Here is a 22,027-nt window from a genome sequence, read left to right on the forward strand (position 1 = left end):
TCCAGGAAGTGACATCACCATGTTATCCAGGAAGTGAAGCCTTGATGCAGTAGTAAGTGCAGGGAAAAAGCCCTTTATAAGCATTTCCCGTAATAAGTGTATATAGGTGATTTGTATAACTTTTGGGGGGCAATACAATACTTTGATAACAATTTTCGCCGGACTTCTCCTTTAACCTCTTGCCAATGTTTGAAATACTATCACATAATGTACGGAGCAGGCTTAGGAGGTGAGCTTGCTCCATACATGGTGGGTGCCAGCAGTGTTTAACAGCTAAAACCCACCAGCAATAGCTGGCATCAGAGATAACTCTGATCCAAGCTGTTTAACCCCCTAGATGCCATAGCCAAGTGACTGTCATCTGATTGACCCCTATCATAACGCATTCACAGTGTGGCAATTGGTTAAGATTACAGCCAAGGGCCTAGGAAAGCAGACAGAAAGAAATACTAGGTACCTGCTGCTGGATTACTATCAGTACCCAGAGCTTTAAGGGGTTCTCCAGTCATATCCATTTATGCTTTATTCTTACCTCTTCCTGCCGATTGGAAAAAAACAAGCTGTGGCACATGCAGGAGTGCCAAAACTATTTTGGTATTGCTTGGAGCACAGTAGCACATTCATGTATACACTAAATTTTTCCCTTAAATTAAAGGCCATTGTTTTAATTGATGACAATGACATTCACGGTGCAAGTTGGCGCTAATTGTTCTATAACAGCGCAACTGAACACAGAAAGGTGCACATCAGAAAACAGCCAGAAATACTAATAAGTAGACTGTTCATGAGTCTTATACAATATGAAAGAAAAACCCTAGTTTTAAAAAACCTAAACATTTCCCTAAATCTAGGCCATTCATGGCCTATCCTAAACACAGCCCAGCAATAAGTGGACCTGAAAAAATGCACTTCCTTTAACTTGGCATCTCTGCCAAACACAGGGTCAGACAGGCCACTTGTGATACAGATGAAACAGGGGCTTTCTGGTCCAGTTCTACCCTGTATATTCCAATTTACGAGAATTTACATCAAGTTATGTAGAGATTTGCCAAGTTACTGAGCACTGTGGCCCTTCTGTTCTGGCAGTGTTGGGGGCCGTATTACATAGAAATGGCAAGAGTAAGTAAATAAATATAAAATGTAACAAAGAATAAAAGAATAGGAAAGGAGAAGAGGGACAAAGCACATTGTCACCATGAAAGGTGTTTGCTGTAAATTCCTAATGACAGGAGCCAAAAACTATAGTCACCAAAGTGTTCCACCAAAAAAAAGGAAAATATTGAAATAGACATGATATTTGTAAAGCGAAGGCATAGACTGTCATCAATTGGCAGTGACGGCCCATGTTCACTCCTGTTACCAACCCAAACATGGCCAGAAACGGAAGGCAGAAAATAAACATAAATCTCTATTTACACTTGAGCATTTCACAGGTGTATCCTGTTTTGTTTTTCCAGCTTTATAATGTTTTGTGTCTGTTCAATCCACTTTCCTCTCTAAAGTTTTTTCAACTGAAGTTTTAACTGCATTTGTTAGGGTATGCGTGAGCGGCTGTAAAATACAATGATTAAGGGAAAGATTTAGTTATTTTTAAACCAAATATACTTGTTTATTGGGACCCATTCCTTTGACAACATCTTTTGTCTATAATAGAGGATTAAGCAAACTTTAGAAAGGTAGAAATTTATGGTTGTAAATTAGGATCTGGAGATCTACTTGGTATCAATTTGTGATCATAAGGGGAATGGTGTGTAATTTATATAGGGCATTGCTATAGGGTGAATACTTAGCACTACTGACCCTATGGATGCTTATATCAGGAAAACTGCTTACAATTATGACTCCCATCTTCTTGAACCGTAGAGGTCCTGTTTCTTAATCTTCTCTGTCTGGCCTACACTGCTACAAACACTTCTGACAGCTTCTCACCCTACCCCCAGTCAGTAATATTGGCCATATAATGGATACAGACTAATTATACCAGAGAACCCCCATAGCCATGCCTCCAAATGGATAGATGAGGCATATTCAGTGGCTTGCTATGCATGATGTTGCAAGGTTTTCTTTGTTAATCTACTTATCCACCCCCTGGCCAAGTACATGCAATCATACCCATCCTCCTTGATAGATCCAGCACCAAAACAAAGCCTGTTGCAGATTGGGTGAGGATGTAGAAGCAGGAAAGGGGATGTACTCATGCTAGCAGCACATACATTTAGAGAAAGAGACCATGACTAATGCAGCAGACAACAGAGCCAAGGGATTCCAAGCTCCACTGCATGGTCCTGAGTTCACAGATAAGTTATAAGAGACCTGATACCTACTCAGGACCCATCAGGAAATCACCCATATGAACATATTGTTTCCATTATTGAAGGGAACAATTGACATAATAAAAGCAGCATAGTTTGACCTTGTCCATAGCTGAAATTCTTGCACGTTGATAAACACACACACTGTATACCTAAAGTGAACACACACACACACACACAAAAATGTCCATTCCTATTAAGCTACTTTGTCCATTTCCACATCTCAGGAAGTACATCAGACTTTAGTAGGCGAAATGGGATTCTCTATTTCTCTATTAGCTCACTTTTAGACGTCCGTAACACAATACTAGGCCTTCCCATGGTTCTAGTGAACCAGACTTACAATGGATGTCATGCTGATCTAAGTTCAGTCCAGTAGAACCACGGGAGGTCAGGGTCATGTAGGGGTAGTGGCAGCTAAAGTGTGCTGTATTATGGTGGTTTGTCACTTGTATGTGATCTTGTAAAGCAAGTGGTGGCAAGTATGGAGTAGGTTTTATTGTTTTTAGGTGGAGTCAGAGCAAATCAAATGTTCACTTCTGATAAATGGTGTATGTAGAATGGATGGTTTACACTTTGTACTGAAGAAGGGGCAGAGAAAGCAGTAAAGCAGATGTATGGCTTCCGTTCAATGTCTCAGGCATAAACCATTTGCTAATGTATGTACTTAAAAATGATAAATATTTTCCATGTTTGCTGTGTTTGACGGTTTGTTATGTGTCCGGCAGGACTGCGGTATAGGATACTATTTCATTTTATTAACCTCCTTACATTCGCACCATTCCCTATCAGCATTAATGCAAAAACTATTTTACGACGAAAAATGGGTAGGCTAGTGTAAGTGCTTAACATTTTATTGAAATTTAATTGAATAGTTAAGGGGTGATTAAAAATCTGAAATTAAGACTCTTTAGGAATTAACAACGTCCATTAAGCTGTAATGGGGCCGTTCACTAACAGTGCTTACACAGAATGGGAGATTTCAAATTACATAGGAGTCAAATTAATGAAAATCTCTGTTTATTCTTGGGAGGCTTTGTACTGTCGAGCTGTAAATAACCTTAAGCCATTTATAATGTCTATGATGGAGGCTTACTAGAAATGAGCCAGATGAGCGCCATGGCTAGCCCTCTGGCCTTAAGGAGATACCTTACTGGAAGCAATGCATGATACCAGGATAGATGTGCACTGGAACCAGTTTATGCACTTACCTAATAGTTCATGTATTATCAGTAACAGGATTGTTCAGTTGAGGCAAGACTGACCAAAAAATACAGAGATAGATTGTAGACTGTATCCTATTTGCTGATGGCAAATCACTTTAAATTCCAGACTGTATTTTACTGAGCAATTCTTTAAGAGGTTGTTTTTTTTTCACAAAACAAAAATTGTCAGGGGGCAGGGATTGGGAGGGGATGTTGAGAAAAAAACTTGTGTTCACCTCTCCAGTGGCTTCCAGTCTCCAGCCTACACTGCTTCAGAGGTGTCCCGTGACGTCATTGTATTCTTTGCATGGGACACTGCAGCCAATCACCGGGCTCAGCAGTCACACATATGACTAATAATGTCAATGATTGGCTGCAGCGTCCTGTGCAGAGTGTACATGACATCATGGGGGCATCAGGGAATGCAGAGTGGTGCAGTACTGGATCAGGGGTGAGTATAGTTTATTTGTTAGTTTTTTCCTCTTACAATCCCTGCCTCCTGGCCATTTTATTTTATAATCGAAAAAAACGTTTTTTGTAACCTGCTTCACTGATCTCTCCTGCTGCCATTGAGAGCAATATAATTCATAATATTTGAGTATTGCTGCGCAATACCCAGACACTTGTAAATACTCTTTGACAGAATTAGAATTTATTTCTGATTATTATGGCTTATGATTGTATTATTTTCACCTTTTCTCCTTAAAATTATAGGTACAGTTTATTCTGAAGACAAGATACAGCCAAGCAACAGTAACTATTTACATTTTTTTATTGTTATGCTACAGACACATTCACTATATTTCATTCATAAACATTAACTCCATTATCAGTAAAAAAAAAACAAAAAAACAACAATATAAATACATGCAACCACTATAGGTTACGTGGCTTCAACTTTTTTTTTTTTTTTTTTTTTTTGGGGGGGGGGGTTGTGGAGACAAAAAAAAAGAATAGGAATAAGGGATGGATTTTTTTTATAATTAAAAAGAAAAATTAAGACATGTCAGAGCAACTTGTCAGAAATTCTGTATCGTGAGAGTCCAAGTGCTGGGATCCTCACCCTTTGTTAGAGAGAGAGAGATGAAAAATGTATTTTAGAGTGGAAGGAGCACAGCATTCAGGTAGCACTGCTTTTCAGTGATCAGTGGGGGTCTCAGCACCTAGACCTCCATTGATTAAAATTTCCGACATGTCACCATGATATATCAGAAGGTTGTTGAACTGACAGTTACCCTTTAATGTGTCAAAAAAGAAGTTTACATCTATCAGGAATAGATAAGATATTGTGTATATAGCACACCTGTCACCAGAATGTGCTGGCAATGGCTTACCCACCAAAATAACAATGGATTGCACATGCCAGCCTTATTTTCAAAATGTGGCTATTGAGGGACAATCAGGAGTCCCCCATTCAATTACATTGTCAGCAGATCATGCTTATATCATCAGGATCCTCCAACATTTATCTCATCTGCATAGGCAGTTTAGGCCATGTTCACACACTGTCTTTTTTGTTAAAATAACAGTCGCCATTTTTGTTTAAAATAACGGCCATTGTTTTCAATTTCAATAAGTCCCATGAAAAGCTAATAGAAACACCATCCGTTAGTTCACACAATGCATAGAATAACGGCCGTTGTTCACCTCAGCCATCAAATTAAAGGGGTTGAGCACTTTATAGTAAAATAGTTCAGTATACAGTATTAGTAGGTGTGCGAACTTAAGTCAGACTCCCCTCCTCCAGCCTGGGCTGCCCTGCTCTGTGGTGATTCTTTCCATAAGATGGCCGACATGGAGGAACATGTGGCGATGCCCCCCCCCCCAAGTGTCCAACACCGAGCCTGTATATGCCTATGGAGGATACTTGGGGGTGCGGCATGATCACATGCTCCTCTATGTCGGCCATTTTAAGTGCAGTGAGTACACCTACTAATACTGTATACTGAACTATTTTACTATAAAGTGGACAACCCCTTTAAATAATGTACCAACAGCAATGACGTTGCAATTGCAATGACAGACGCCAAAGTATGTTCAACAACAGCCGTTATTTGATACTCAAAACAACAACTGGTATTTTGAGTATTAAATAACGGTCGTTGAAAATTATTGTGTGAACATGGCCCAAAGGGTATGTCCAGGATTGGGAGAAATGGTCTGTTTCGGTTCTTTTGTTTTTTTGTCTATATTTGTATCTGGGGTTGCTGCTTAACCCTACTCCCTCCAATACCAAAAACAGTCCACAGGCAAGGGTGGCACTGCTTCTAGAAACAAAGTAGACTTTTCCTTTAAGCTTTTTGGGTCATATGTTTTTTTTAAGTCCACAGATACTGCCCAATGTTTCTGTTCTTTTATTCCCATTAGCAAATGCAGAGTATTACTTTAATAAATAGAGGCTTAATGAATGAAACTAATTGATTCTAACATAATAGACTGGCATGCATTTGTACAAGAGGGATTTTTTTTTCCAAAGAGGCTTACAGTGCTATTGAGTTTAAGCTTTATGATTTGTAATGGGTCCTAATTCAGAGTTTAGTCTTAAATGTCTACACCATAGAACTGGAGAAAGGAAAGTGAGATTGGTGTTCCCCTTCTTACTGTTTGATGTAAAATGCCTTGAAAGGAAATGTGAAATCCATGCTGTTCTGACAAGAAATAGCCATGTTCTCGGCTTAGACTTAGTAGTCATGCTTGGGTACTGTTAGGCGGCGGTGTACTGTAAGGGAGGCCTGGTTATGACCTGCCATCATACAAATAACTACAGGGTCTGATAACTGATCCATTTTGGGAACATTATATATATATATATATATATATATATATATATCTCAATGATTGATACATGACTTATTCAGCGATGCACAGCGAGATAAACAGTCTGGCTGCCATGCTTAGCCATACTATTTATATTCATGGGTGGTAAGAACCCGTACACACTGACATGTGAATTCTCCTGTGCATCAATGTCTTCTCTTTAGAGCCTGTTTGTGTAGACGGAAGAGTAAGCGTCTTACCTGTATACATTCAGGTTTCTGTATTCCTTCTCTGCATGCAATAACCATAACATGGATTGTTAAGAATTCCAGCATGGCTTATGTGTGATACAGAGACTTAGCCCAGGATTATAATAGAAAACATAGCACGCATAGGCATTTATAATATAGAAGGGCTGACATTGTCCTAGCCACTGACAATGACCTGTATACAAAGCAAAACCTGCTTGAATATATAACAGGCAAATGCTGCAGACCTATAAATAACAATTATTTGCCAACTACAAGTTATATGATGCACTAGGGGCTTTGCATTTAGAAGAGTCACTGTGTGTATCCCGGACAAGGCCTATTGTACACTATAAGATGCACATTAATAGGATCTATACAGATAAGTAGATATCTAATGATCCTGTACTCCTAGTTAGGTAACATTTGGGAAAAACAATTTAAACAACCCGTTTATTTCCCCAAGTTCGATGTAGTTCCAGGGCTCCTCACTCCCCAGGTCCTGGAAGTTGACATATAGGGTTTCCTAGGTAAAAAAAAATAAAAAAAAAATAGCATAAAAATATATATATTTTTTTCCTCCTAATTCTGCAATGACTAAAAAAACTTTTAGGTAAAGAGCAGCTCTAATGACCATCTCCCCAGTATGAGTACCTTGCTAGGCAACCCCGTATAGCTCAGCTTCTTGTCCCTCCTGTGACATGCGAAGTAGGGCGTCAATTGCATCCATTGCACAACTTCAGTGGAGTTTTTGGGACAGGATTACTTTTTATGTGCTTACAATGTTGCTTGATTTGGAAATGGAGAAATATAAAGTAAATGTATACTGTTCAGATCTTGAGTTACGCACAATTATATAGTTTATTAGACATTCTCTTTGTTGCTACTGGAATCTGTTAATAATCTTTCCAAGAAAACCCATCCATCTTTGGTTAGAAGAGCACCGCTTGCTCTGGTAATTTGTATTAGGCAATGATCAGCCATAACATTAAAACAGTAATAACCACATGAATGCCAGGACCCAAGGTTTCCCAATAGAAGATTGCCCAAAGTATTTGAATGCCTTTGCTGGATTGTCACCTTCCTATTATGCATCCTGGTGCCATGATTTACTTAGGAAGGTGACACACATGAACTGTCCATCCATGTCATGTAATGAAAAAGCATGAGTCATCACACCAGGCATCCTTTCACATTAGTCGATGGTCCACTTTGATGCTAAAATGTCTTTTGTAGGTGCTTTCGGTAATGGACATGCTCAGCACTGGCACTCGGACAGGTCTGCAGCTAGTAAGCTGTGGTACACAGTGCAGTCTTACAGTCTCTCAATAGTCAGGACCAATGCAGTCATCTACTTCTACTGGGTAATGTAAATATGTATAAAGTCACAAAAATCACATTCCCATGTCCCTATCAGCATGGATTTTAACGATTTAAACATGCTCTTAAAATATTCTAAAATCGAAATACACTTTAAGGCTATGTTCACACTGCGTATGAATCCGTCCGTAGATCGTATGCCGCCGTACATGTGCGGCTGAAACTACGGGCGTGGGAAAAATAGACATGCGGCCGGATGCGTACGAACCGTGAACATACGCCCGTAGTACAGTTATGCTTCCCTAGCTTGTTTCGAAGTGATCTGAGGCAGGTCATCTACTTGGAAATCTTCGCCCAGCCCCGTAAACCACAGAGCCTTTTGGATCGAAAAATCAAGTTCAATTTGGCTGAAAAAAGTACTTGGTACGGGACCGCATGGAAATCCACGGCCATGAGTTTCAACATTTCCGTCCTCAAACAATGGTCTTGTTCATTTTTTACGGCGCCGTATACGATCCGGCCGTAAGCTCATACGTAGTGTGCACTGTGCGTTCGTATATCGTATACTTTCAAGCGAACGCATCAACCTCAAAACTACGTGCGTATATTCGCGGTTCCCACTACGGACGGATTCATACGCAGTGTGAACATAGCCTAAGGCCACACAACGTATGTTTTACATAAATCACGGCCGTTGTTTATGTAAAACGTATGTTGCATTTCAATAAATGGAATCCCAGGCGGAGCATATACACATAGTGACATGTCAGTTCATCAGAAATCAAGATCATCTGGCCAGTACTGCAATACCGGCCAAGATGATCTTCTCTGACACTGGCCATTCAGTGACCCGGCTGGGTCACAGAATGGCCGGTGTCTTACGCCATGTGAACAGGGCCTAAAGGTTTGTTCACATGTACAGGATCTGCAGCAGATCTGCAGCAGATTTGAAGTTGCAGATTTGGTTTAAATCTAATGTGGGCCATCAAATCTGCTGCGGATCCTGTACCTGTGAATGCACCCTAAGGCCACGTTCACATGCTGTAAGACAGCAACTGTTCTGTGACACGGCCGTGTCACAGAACGGCCACTGCTTGTAAAGTTCACTCCAGACGGTACTGCAGTGCCGGCCGGGTGAACATGACTTCTTTGGAATTGGAATGGGGGCGTGCCTGCATTACAATTAACCATAGCAGACAATGTAAAGTACGGCCGGAGCTGCACTTTACATTGTCCGCACAGTCAATTTTGTGCGGCTGCTATTCAATAAATAGTGGTCGCATAAAAATTGACATGTAAGTTTTTTGTGCGGCCACATGGAATCCCAGCCGGAGTGTATATAATGTGTAAACACTCCGTCCAAGATTCCATAGTAATTAAAGCGATCGGCGGCTGTCAATAAATAACAGTCGTTGTTTAATGAAACAAATGTTTTGTGAACGTGGCCTTAAGGGTATGTTGACAAAATGTCCATTTCTTAATAATGACAGATGTTAATAATGATTATTATTTATGGCTGCTATAATAAACTAACGGCTGTTATTTTAAAACAAGGGCCGTTATTTCACCTAAAAAGAACTTAGCCTAAGGCTGGAAAAAAATAAAAAAAATACAGTAATCGCTGCATGATTTTTTTTTTTTTTTGGCTCAAAAACGCTGTGGCCAGATGTTAGCTGGGAGTCAACAGGGAAATATGAAAGCCCATACCCACATGGCATTTTCTTAATGGCATTTGTTCATACTTTAGTGGCGTTTTAGGCTCAATGCTAGTTTATCAAAGTCGCAGCATGCTCAGGGAATGCGTCCCCCCCCCCCAAGAAATAGTGGTGTTTTTCCTCCATATTGGCATTTTTTCTGAAATTTCCCCCCCCCAAATCAACGTATAAAAAAAACACCTATACTAATACACAATGCATTGAAAAAAAAAAGTGAGAAGAAATGCCAAAAACAAACGCCAAAACTTGGTAAGACCTACTGGCAGCTTATATGGTGTTTTTTAGGCCAAAGAAAGCAATGCAAAATTTGCATCTGAAGGAAGCTTTACTGCGACACTTATTTTTCTTCAGAAGCTAAAGATTGTATCCTCAATACCTTAAATCCCTGAGATCAAAATGAACTACAATGTACATGGAAACGTCGAATAATAATTCCAGCTCTGGTGTCAGGATGTCAGCACGTCGAATGTAACACTATTAAGTAAACATAATGCAGGAATATTTTCTGACCCTGTTGTTTCCCGAGTATGTCGCGTGTTGTTCACTGCCGGTTTGATAAATGACCCTATAAACGTTTTTATTTCTCAAGGCATCCTTCAGTGGGTTTTCAGAAGCAGCTTTCATTCCTAGTTGGGTTTAAAGAAAAACATGACCTTTCAGACTTCTCCTATCAGAATTTATAATTTTGCATCTGTAAGCCCCCGCAAATACTGGGAATTGCAGCTCTGTAATTAATATGCTCAGAGGAGATACAATTTGCCCGTCTACTTATCTCAAGGTCACGGACTAGGTGACAAAGATGGTGAGGCTGTAACTTACTAGTTCGTCTTGAATTGTATAGCCCTTTCTTGCTGTTGTATAGCCCAGCCTCAAAGCTTTTTGGGGTTTTTGGAGAGTCACTGTATTTTTTTTGTATTCTCTATTTAGACACGCAGCATTACACGATACATTTTTATGGTTCATTTACCATCTGTACGTCTTCAGCATATTTTTTTTTTGTGCCAAATGCAAACTGCATAAATCTTGCTTGTTAGTGTTTACTTTTCCCAGCAAAGATATTTAAGATGGGAAAGAAATGAGGTGCCACTGCTGCGTGCTTTGTTCTGTCTTTATATGTGAAAATGCTGCCTAATTTTTTTTTTATTTTTTTTTATGCATCTTCGATATAACATCACAGATTCTGTTCTTTCCCAGTAATGGATTATAAAAGCAGAAGAAAAGTTTGCTGCTTAATGTTTTTTATGGAGACGTTTTTAAAGTCCTATGGTTATAACGTGATTTTTAAATGCAGGTTTTTCTCTTTTGCTTTTGCTGAATGCTTTTTGTCAGTGTGTCAGAGCCTCTCCTGGTATGTGATGGGGACCGGGTGCACATATACACCTTTTCAGTTCCACAGGGATGGGGCCAGATGGAAGAATTTGATTATCCAGCAGTAGAGGACCAACTGTTCAGTTGGATACAGAACCGGGAGAAAAGGGTTGAAGAGATCGAAAATGGCTGTTGTATGAGAAGCCAACAGTTTCCGAAGGGAACCAGGCAGGCACTGAGGTGTAGTAATGCAGAATCTCTTCCAAGTACCAGCTGGGGCTTTCAGGAACAGCTATCCCCATAGCAGACACTCTGCAGGCTCCAAGCAGCTTGACTTCACCATATGTGGAACTTTTTATTCCACATCTCCTTCCCTAGAGTACCAGACCGCAGGGACACCCAAAGCAGGTGAATTGCTCATAATGCAGAGCAGTAAATCACTGGGTTAACATGGGAAGTCTGGAGAGGGGAAATAGATGTGCGGGAGACTACTTTGGACTCTGAACGCTGAAGTCATTATCAAAAGTAACAAAAATGAGCTACTGGCTAGAAGCACCGTGCTATAATATAGCACCTATTGTCTACCCCGTCCTACAGTCATGACCTTCGTTCTGGTCCCCGCGTAAAATGTTTGCACTGGCGATACATCTGTCCAGAATGTTAAACTGCAAAGTGTACATTTTTTATTGTTGAAGAAATGTATCCTGAACTACAGATGGCATTGAACTGTAATACAATTGATGATTTCTGGCACCGAGATTCCTGCATTCTCATTTCACCACAGAACACAGTGCATCCCAGCCAGTCGCTGGAATCATTAGAAAAGAACTTGGAATTTGTTTTATTAATTTTTTTTTTTTGCTTTCTCATTCAGATATGCAGAGCTCATTGAAGTGGACTGCTGTTTTCTTATTAGTGGAAAGTATACATTTTACAGGCATGCTTACATTGAGGAAAGTATCTAGGGAATTTAGCCAATTGGGCAAACATCAGCCCCCTCCCAAGCATGTGATAGTGCTGACAGCAATGATAATAATGCTGCATAATTAGATCAATTCGAGTGAATGCTTCTTACCGTTAACTCCATTATGTTGATCTTCAAGACATCAGAATATAAACAAAGCTCACCTTCCAGCATACATCATATCACACACCGCTGCAGCTGCTGCAGAACATCATAATACCTATCCCTGAGGCTGCAAAGCCTGCATGCAGTGTGCACACTATTGGTTTTAATCAGAGTACAAGTGACATTTTTAGGGTGTACAGAATAGCGAAGCAATAATGCAGGATGCTGACCTATTGAATGGGAATAAACTGTATCCTTGACAATAATTGATAATGCAATTTAGGGAGTCACATTACTGACAGAAACCCTAATCTACCAATATTTTAAAAACAAATTCACTGTGTGAAAATTCCCTTAGTTCACACTGTGGCTGGCGTTGTCCTGTACAAACCAGTCATCAGGGAGTTAAATATTCCAAAGTAAAAAAGAAAAACTTATTTTTTTTCACATACATGTTGACAGGCTGCATTCCTCTAAAATTCTATACAAAATGATTGTAATAATGTCCCCTGCATCCCATACTGTAGTAGTACCCAGTGCCCCATACTTTAATAATGTCCCTGTGTCCCTATACAGTAATAATGCCCCCTGTCCCACCATACTGTATCAGAGCCCCCTGTGTCCCTGAGTAGTAATGTCCCATACTGTAATAGTGCCCCCTGTGTCCTATTACAGTAATAGTACCCCATTGTGTTCTCTTAATATAATAGTGCCCCCTGTTCCCTCTCACAGCAATAGTGCCCCCCATGCCCCCATATTGTAATAATGCCCAATGGCCAAAAAAAAAAATGAAAACTAACTTTGTTCCACTCCACTGTTGAGTGCAGCTGCTGTTCCTTTCTTCAGGCCTGCAGTCTGCAGTCATATCATTGCGTCAGCTGGTGTGGGGATCACAGTTCAATGACTCACAGGCTTCAGGCATGAACTGCATGCAGCCTATGGGAGAGAATGGTGGAGGAAGGTTCCTTTAGATGGAGGATAACGATGCAGTGAAGGGAGGTGGTCACCCAGAGACCTGGAACTGCAGTGCATATTGTGCCCTGGGTGCCTGGTGCAAGCAATGCCTCTGTCAGAAGCTTCAGCACCCCATGGGCCACAGACTTAGAGGGAGATTTATCAAACTGGTGTAAAGTGAAACTGGCTCAGTTGCCTCTAATGGCCAATCAGAATCCACCTTTCATTTTTCAAAGAATCTGTGAGTAATGAAAGGTGGAATCTGATTGGTTGCTAGGGGCAACTGAGACAATTCTACTTTTCACCGATTTGATAAATCTCCCCCTTAGTGACCAAATGTTAGTTCTATTTCAGGACATAGGGGAATCATATCTATGAATTCGAGAGAGAGTGTGTGTGTGTGTATGTGTGTGTACACACTCAAAGTAAAAGGAATATATAATTAAAGCAATTACTGTATGTAATGCTGGGTTTACACGGAACGGGGATTTCGAAGACCTGCTACGCGGAGCAGGTAACGTATGCTCGTGGCGGGGGGGGCTATCGGAGCGGCGGCAGGGCGATTGGAGCGGCGGGGGTGGCGATCGGATCGGTGGCGGGTGTGGCGATCAGGGCAGCGCAGGGGGCTGCGGTTGACCGTGGGGCCGGGCTGCGGATGAGCGGGGGGCCGGGCTGCGAGCAGGAGGCCGGGCTGCGGGCGCGCAATCGCAAAACGATTTTTTCGTACGATATATCGTACCGTCTAAACACTGATCGTTATGAAAAAAAAATCATTACTCCGACATCGTTACTCGTACGATCAGGCCAATTATCGTTTCGTGTAAACCCAGCATAAGTGTGCACTTTATTGCTGGGTGCACTTGGTGTAAAGGTGCACTTTACTTAATGGTTACACTAGGTATAAGGCTATATTTCACCAACTGAAAGCACTGGGTTTACACTTTATAGACTGGGTATAAGAGGGCACTTTACTGACTGGGTATAAGAGGCATTTTACTGACTGGGTATAGGAGGGCACTTTACTGACTGGGTATAAGAGGGCATTTTACTGACTGGGTATAAGAGGGCATTTTACTGACTGGGTATAAGAGGCACTTTACTGAATGGGTATAAGAGGGTACTTTACTGACAGTGTAAGAGAGCACTTTACTGACTGGGTATAAGAGGCACATTACTGACTGGGTATAAGAGGCACTTTACTGACTGGGTATAAGAGGCACTTTACTGACTGGGTGCGCTTCAATAAGTTGGTGAAGACTGGACTGATACAGTAGCATTGGTCAGTGCCAGAGTTATCAGTTTGCTTAGAGACAGTCCTGCTTGAATTGAAAGAAAATCTTATACACTAGTACCCCTGCTGTTGCCGAACACAGGCATCATATATTTTTCAAGTAGGTACAAGTTTATTCCGCTTTGCCTATGTATACACATACCTGAATAATAAAAGTCAAGGACCTGTCCATGTGTTGTTCCCCTGGCTGCTGTAATATCTTTCATTGTTGCTTATGCAGCTCTATAAGCTTTTTGATAGAGGCCCAGAACAACATGAAGCGAGTAATAAAGATCATAAAGGAAGCATAAAATAACAACGCTTGCTTTTTTTTATCTTTTATAAAGTCCAAATTCTACATTTTTCCTGAACATTATTATTATTATTACTTTACACATAAATAATTTCCTTTATTGAAATTCAGTTGTACACATATAATTGGTCATTTTTTTCTCTGGTCCAAAAATGCATTGAGGGTCAAATCCAGTGCCGCCCATGCAAATAATACAGCTCAGGTCATATGTCATCCACACATACTGCGGTTATATGAGCATTGTAATTGGTAGCTGCACTGGGCTACAGCTATAAGATGATGCCATTAAAGTGGATGGGAAAATATAAGGCCATGTTCACACAACGTATGTTTTATGAAAATCACTGCCGTTGTTACAATTTGCAACAATGGCCGTGATTTACATAAATTATACATTGTATTGTGAATACAATACTATATGCTCCGGCCGTGATTCCATCCGGCCGCACAAAAAACTGACGTCATTGAATTTATTGAATAGCGGCCGCAGAGAACATCAGGTCACACAATGGAGTGTGCGGCTCCAGCCGCACGCTTTATTGTGTGCAGCAGGGAATTAAGATGCGGGCACAATTCAAATTCAGCCAAAAAAAGATGACCTTCAGTAACACTGGCAGTTTTGTGACTCGGCCGGGTCACAGAACATATGTTGTTATACTACGTGTGAACATGGCCTAAAACTTTAAAGGTAATCTGTCATCACTTTCACTTTCCACAGGCAGCATGAAACAGACACACTACCTTATTACAATAGTTTATGATGCACTCTGAAATTATGCAGCGTTTCAGCAGAATTATAGTTATAATACTGGCTATAACCTGGGCTCAACGTTACCAGTGGCTTGTTCCCAACCCTACATCTTTGATTGATAGATCTCTCCTTGCTTGGATATAGGAAAAGATCTATTAATCAAGGCTGGCTGGGGGAGGAGAAACCACCAGGGACCACCCCTATGACACTAATTTTTTTGTCTCCGGCAGGTTATAATTGCTATATAGTGAATCATACACCAATAATGAAGCCTGTCTCTGTTTACTCATGGCCATGTTTTGGGCAGCATGAAAGTGATTCCCGTTTTCCTATAACAATGCCTAACAAGTAAAACAAAATTAGTGTTATTCCCTTTAATATCCGATTCACGCAAAGGCTCTACATTCCCACCACCGAGCTCTTTTGGGGTATCCACTGGCAGCATGCATGTGACCTCGTACATCAGAACATGGCATCATTCGGCATTATCCTTCTACTGCATCACATTGTGTTTTACTATCTTTTCTTAGCAACCTAACAGAAATCACTCAAAATAAAATGAACTGATATATGATGCACTTAAAATTTTGGCTTCTTCCATATATAATGTAATTTATAAAATTGCCATCCCTTATGGTTCTATGCTGCAAAGCTAATTGAAACTATATTCTTGATTGATTGGTTTAGCTATATATTATACCCACCATTAAAATGGCCTACCTACATTAAAATTCTTCAGTTGCTGCTGAGGAATAGGATTCCATTATCATGCCACCGTTTCCAGCACTGTGTACAATGGCCACAGAAAAAAAGATTTTGCTTCCTGGCCTGAAAACTTCCCATGATTTGTTTATGCCTTAGGGCCTTCCTCCAGCAGACTACTCCTTATCTTGCTCCTAAAATGATACACCGAATAATGGATTACTCTATCTCATTAAACTCAAAATCCTCATACATTTTTTTCAAGGTACAATTTTGTTATAATGGGAGATATGCATGCTTGTAAATGTCAGTGCCGGTTATCTTGTGGCATATAAACATAATATACCTTGGGCCTTATTTTATTCTTACTATCGTATGTGAAGTGGATAACTAAACTTCATTTAAGAATTTACTCCATGTTTTGGAATGTAATAGAACAGCAAGTTTATATATATATATATATATATATATATATATTAGTGTCAGTAGTCAGTAATTTAGGGATTTACACTGGGCAGGGTGACTGCAGATAGAGATCTACTGAAATAAGATTTTTTTTTTTTTTTTTTTTTTATTGAAGATGAGAAGTTCACACTATCATGCAAAACATATCTTTCTTCCAAAACCACACACAACCTAAGGATGGGTATGATGCTGTTTTGGGAAGAAAAAAGGCATGTTTTCCCAATCCTGGATAACCCCATTTAATAAGGTTTTCTATGTATGAGGGCATGGAATACCCTAAAGGGGATAAATTAATTTACACAATTTATGGACTTTCCTTAGGATAGGCCGTCAATATTAGATTGTTGGGGGTCCGGCCCTCACTATATCACTTAGCCCATGTGAGTGCTACAGCCTCTTCAGTTTTTACTTCTGCTCTTTGTGGTGTACTGTTAGTAGTAATGGTGCAAGGTACATGTGTCATTCAAGTGAGCATTGTGCCATTCAAGTGTTTCACCAAGACTATTTAGCACCAACACTACTTTTAGTATTGCAATGCAAGGACAAGCACAAGTAAACACCTAACAAGTGCTGCACCCCATTTAAACAGCTGATCATTGGGGATACCAATGTGTTTTAATTTGTGAATAGTCAAGGAGGCGGACCCTATTTTTCCCTTGCCTATAGAACTGCTATGTCTCACTGTGCTGTATGTCTACTCCATTTGCATAATCAGGCATGTCCACTGGGCTTACAACACAGTGAGATGTAATGTTGCTAGGGCCCAGGAAACAATAGGCCACCCCTTCTTGACACTAGTTACAACCCCAATATAAGCTTTTTTAAAATGAAAATAAACAGACACCAGCAACAAAAGTATGTTCTGAATTCTTTTATTGATATCTATCCAGCAGTGCCACCAGCTTGGTAGGGGGTCTCAGGTGACAGATTCACTTCACTTTAAGTCTCTAATAGGGCATAGAAAGTGGATGTCTTTGAAGTGGAACAGAGAGATGATGCACAGAGCAGCTCCCACTCTGCCAGACCTAACACAATGATGGGTACTATGTGTGGATAATACATTTCCCCAGAGACACCATGTATTTTCCCAGACCTTTTCCAGATTTTTCCTCCTTGAATCTAGAAGAAACTCCTAGACATTAGGATTAGTAAAGAGCTGCAAGAACAAAACTATCATTTCCTTTTCCGTATCCAAATCCTTTAATAAACAATGATCTGTGAACAGAAGTGTTAATAGAGGCCAATGATTAAATACATTTATTATCTTGTTACTTGTAGCCACATCTTATAGATGGTAATGGCTGCTGGCTTTACAATGCCCTGTAATATTTTAAATGCTAATTTTACCTCCTATGTGCAAGGATCCTTTATTACTATAATCCAAAAGTAGGTTCCTGGATTATGAAGCTGCAGGAGGTGCGCTTGTATGTGGATACTGGCTTTAGTTCTGAGTACGAAAATGTGTAGTATATAAAGCCTGATATGCAGCTTCTGATAAGGCTCTCTGAAATCGCAGCATAAGAAAAGATGTCAGGCGGTTGTCTGGGAAAAAAAAGCAGCACCACAGTTACTCATGGCATGTGATGGTTTTCAAGTCCAGCACCATTTAGGTAAAAGCTTATATATGCTTACTCATGCTTAGTGTGCGATAGAGTCCTCACTGTACAGATAGCTGAATCAAACTTTATTGGGCTGTATTCTATGCCTGGCATCCAGCTAAAAAAAGGCCAAATTCAAGGTAGTAGTCTCTGTAAGTCAGTTATCAAGGGCTGGTTTAGTAATACTGATCACTAAAGGCCCCAGCTTCCCCCACAGTGCTCCTACCAAATAACACAGCTGTCAATGGAAGTTCAGGTTGCCGTGGAAACGTCCTAAGCTTCCATGAGATCTGTGCACCAGTCCTATTCCTCTTAATAGGGCTCATACATGGAACTCACAGATGCATTGGACATTTCCACAGCAACCCAAACTTCCCTTGGCTACTGCGCAGACACACAGATGTATAGGAGCCTGGAACTATGACAGGTAAGCTTTAAAGCACCCAAAAGCCTAGCTCTGGGAACTGCATGATACAAGTTTTTTCATTAGTATAACCTTTTATTGGCAGAATGTAGATTCCTGTGTCTCGTGACAAAAAGCATAAGTGGACGAAACTATTCTTTGATTTGAGTGATATAAAGCAAGGTTTATATGTTAGCGCTATTTAAAATAAAGAATTTGGATGTGCTGCACTGTCTACAGTGTCATTTTGGGACAATATGGTCTCCTTGTGAGGCATCTTATATGCATGTACAAAGGGTACTAAACATTACATGATAACATACTTTAAATACCTGCATTTCCAAACAAAAGAGGAAAAAAAATTATGTCTACTCATCTCTGTATATGGAGCTCATCTTTAGGCCTCGTTCACACCATGTATTTTTTTATTAAACGGCAGCCGTTGTTCGATCACAGCGGCCAATTACATTAACCCCTATGAAATCCTGGCCTTAGTTGAGGTGATGTTCACCTGGCCAATACTGCAGTATCGACCGGGTTGAACATCTCAGACACCAGCCGTTCTGTGACACAGCCGTGTCACTGTTTTACCATATCCGAACATGGCCTTATTATATATAACTAGAACACACTGACAAAGTGAACTAATACCAATAGGTATGTTCATTTAAAGGGGTTATCCAGCGCTACAAAAACATGGCCACTTTTCCCCCTACGGTTGTCTCCAGTTCAGGTGCAGTTTGCAATTAAGCTCCATTTACTTCAATGGAACTGAGTTTCAAAACCCCACCCAAGCTGGAGACAACAGTAGGGGGAAAGTGGCCATGTGTTTGTAGCGCTGGATAACCCCTTTAAAGGGAACATGTTACAGAAGAGTGATTAGAAAAGAGTGATTGAGTCCAGTAGGAGGTCCTTCTCAGTGAGTGGCAACTATCTTATAGAAGGAGGGCTGTCAATAACTGACTAGGGCCACCCACTGGACTCATAAGCCCCAAATGAAATACAAGGGATGAAATAAAAGGGCTGATCATTTTTTACCCACATATTTACACATAATTCTCTTTAGCTCCTCCTGTAATATAATGTACTGCCTATATATTGGACTGCATGATAAATTTTACAGGGTTTGCGTCAGACTTGTACAATTCATTCTCCAATTTTACAGATCTATTGCTCAGGTTAGTTTCCTGTTCTCATTTGTGCTCTATAGTGTGCAGGATCAGTGCAGGTAAGTGGTAAGGGGAAGGGACAGGCTTCATAGGGAGTAGTCTCCTGTCTCCTCTCTATTTAATTGAAGCCAATAGATTATAAATATTGCAGCTTTCATATGTTTAGTATCAGCATAAAAAGGATGTCTTTATCCTGAAGTTTTATTATACAGTTGTACATGAAAAGGAGTACATGATTGTGTTCATACAGACAATGGAAACAACATCTAGCTGTAAAAGAGATTACACTGCTGAAAACCCTGTGGCATTCCCTGATTTAAAGTGTTAAAAGAAATAGCCAGGAAAAAAAGTCTCCTTAAAGCAAGCTCAGTTGTTACCCAGGAGCTCCTACCAAGCAACCTATGTTTGTGAACCTTATTATTTGATTTAGAAGTGTCCTTTACCTTTCATAGCTGCAAAGCTCAAATTCCCGGCAGACGTTGGATTTTGTCTCTATTGCTCTGTCTCCCCGTTCTGCTGAAGTTTCTGCTGAAGAAGATTCCTTCTTGTTTCAAGTATATAAAAATATCTAGTATCTTGCCATACGGTATACATTTTGTTTCTAACAACATTCTATATAGGAAACTGCAGTCTTCTGCGTTTTCCTATACAGTAAAAATGAGGTATAATTCTGTTACCTAAGTGAAGTTAAAATTAGGCTCTTTAAGTTAATAAAACCCTTGTATATATGGCAAATGGAATTCATTTTGGTTTGTCTCCCCCTTTGGATCCAAGTGAAGTTCTGTTACCAGAGGTTACAAGGCCAACACAATCTTCTGTTACAAATAGATAGCAATATCTTTAACGATGAGAAAACATAGACAACTCTAAGGAACAATAGAAATCCCAATGCGAGAAAATGAGAATCCGGCTTTCATCATGTACATGGCAAAAAAGAGTTTGTCTCAGTCATAAGTACCCAGGCAAAATAGTCTAAGAGTCTTAGATACCAAAGGAGTCTTAAAACAAAACAAAAAAAAACATAAAATAAAAATGTAAACAAAAAAGAAGGGGCAATAGAAGAAGAGTTGGAAGAGCAGAGGAGAAATTGCCAGGAAACAGTCACAACCCAATCCGGGCAGTTGTTTCAAGGTTCTCAAAGTGAAGCAGTAATATGAGTGTCATTTAATTCTACAATTTTCTGATAGCAGTCACTAAAGGAGATATGTTTGGTCGACCCCAGCAACTGATGATAGTGGCTACTTGGGGTTTCTGATGCCAGATCCACAAAGTCATGCAATATGCAATGTTTGCACTGGTTTTCTGTTTTTGGAAGTGAAGGCATTATCCCATTAGTAAGCTTTATTTAAAAAGCACCAACATGTTTGAACCTAAGGCAATGCTTAAATTTCTTCTAAAAAAATCTGCCATGATATCGGCAACAGAAATCCAAGGCCTGCTTTTGGGCTTCTGCAGTGGATTTCCACTTTTCATGCTGCAGATTTGGCTGGGGATTTCTACCTGGATTCAGCCACATCCAGTGGGACTAATCTCCATTCAGGTTACCCAATGCAGTCAACTAGTGACATGACTCTTATTTTCTGCAATGCAGATTTCAAACAATGACACTGATTCCCATTGAAAACTATGGGACACTGTTTTCATGCCGGTTCTGATACGAAATCCATGCCAGAATCCATGTAGAATAAAATCTGAGTGCACAAGGCCTCTTATTATGGCATCTGTTTTAATTCCGCATCTAAAAGTGCATATAACGGTCTATGATGAAATGTTATCCATTTCCGGCATATATGCATATGAAAGAATCTAATTTATGATTGACTTCTGTAACTCATTTATGTAGTTTTTATTTATTTGTAGAGCATTGTTCTTGTAAAAGTTCACTGTCACTAGATAATGAACCATATGGAAAATGGCACTAAGGAATTCTTGTAAAGGAGCGAATCCAAATGCATCCCTCTATTCTTCACAGTGTTTTTGCAGCTGTATATGTGATTACATTACAGAAGGAAAGGCCCAGATGTATGTCGCAGGCCTATTAGCTGTAGCTCAAAGCACCTTCTAAGAGTATCATAATTCTCATTGTGATGTAGTTTGGCCTCTTGGCCACTGTATCAAGCAATCATCAAACATCACGCATGTGCTGAAATGTCTCCTGAGGAACAGTCGTGGGACAGAGCAGTGCCGCTCACAGTGTATGAGGAACTTTGACAGCCTACCAGGAGGGATTGTGGGATTGCTGCTGTCAGCAGTTCCAGCAGTGCAAACAGTATGAAGAAGCTTCCACAGGGATTGAATTACTGAAGACTTCTGGTCTGTGTTTTTTGGTATAATTGAGAGCACAGAGGGAGCTTGATTTCTCTGTCTTATGATTTGAAGGTGAAGACAAGAGCCTGCAGGGCTCTGTCAGAGTTATGGGCATGCTCAACATAGGCTTCAAAAAATCTAATTCCCACAAAACCTTACAA

General features: G+C 40.2%; 1 protein-coding gene across 6 annotated transcripts in view; it reads left to right on the forward strand.

Moving 5' to 3' along the window:
- Positions 1–22,027, forward strand: part of ZNF521 (zinc finger protein 521) — a 277,847-nt gene that overhangs the window by 152,083 nt on the left and 103,737 nt on the right. For 5 of the 6 annotated variants that reach the window (XM_069957686.1, XM_069957683.1, XM_069957685.1 and 2 more), the window contains one exon: positions 4,232–4,270. The exons of the other annotated variant lie outside the window; for it this stretch is intronic. In XM_069957686.1, coding sequence (XP_069813787.1) covers positions 4,232–4,270 — 39 coding nt within the window. The remainder of the gene's footprint in view (positions 1–4,231; positions 4,271–22,027) is intronic. 6 annotated transcript variants of the gene reach the window in all.

This window comes from Dendropsophus ebraccatus, chromosome 2, assembly GCF_027789765.1.
Source record: "Dendropsophus ebraccatus isolate aDenEbr1 chromosome 2, aDenEbr1.pat, whole genome shotgun sequence".
Taxonomy (NCBI): domain Eukaryota; kingdom Metazoa; phylum Chordata; class Amphibia; order Anura; family Hylidae; genus Dendropsophus; species Dendropsophus ebraccatus.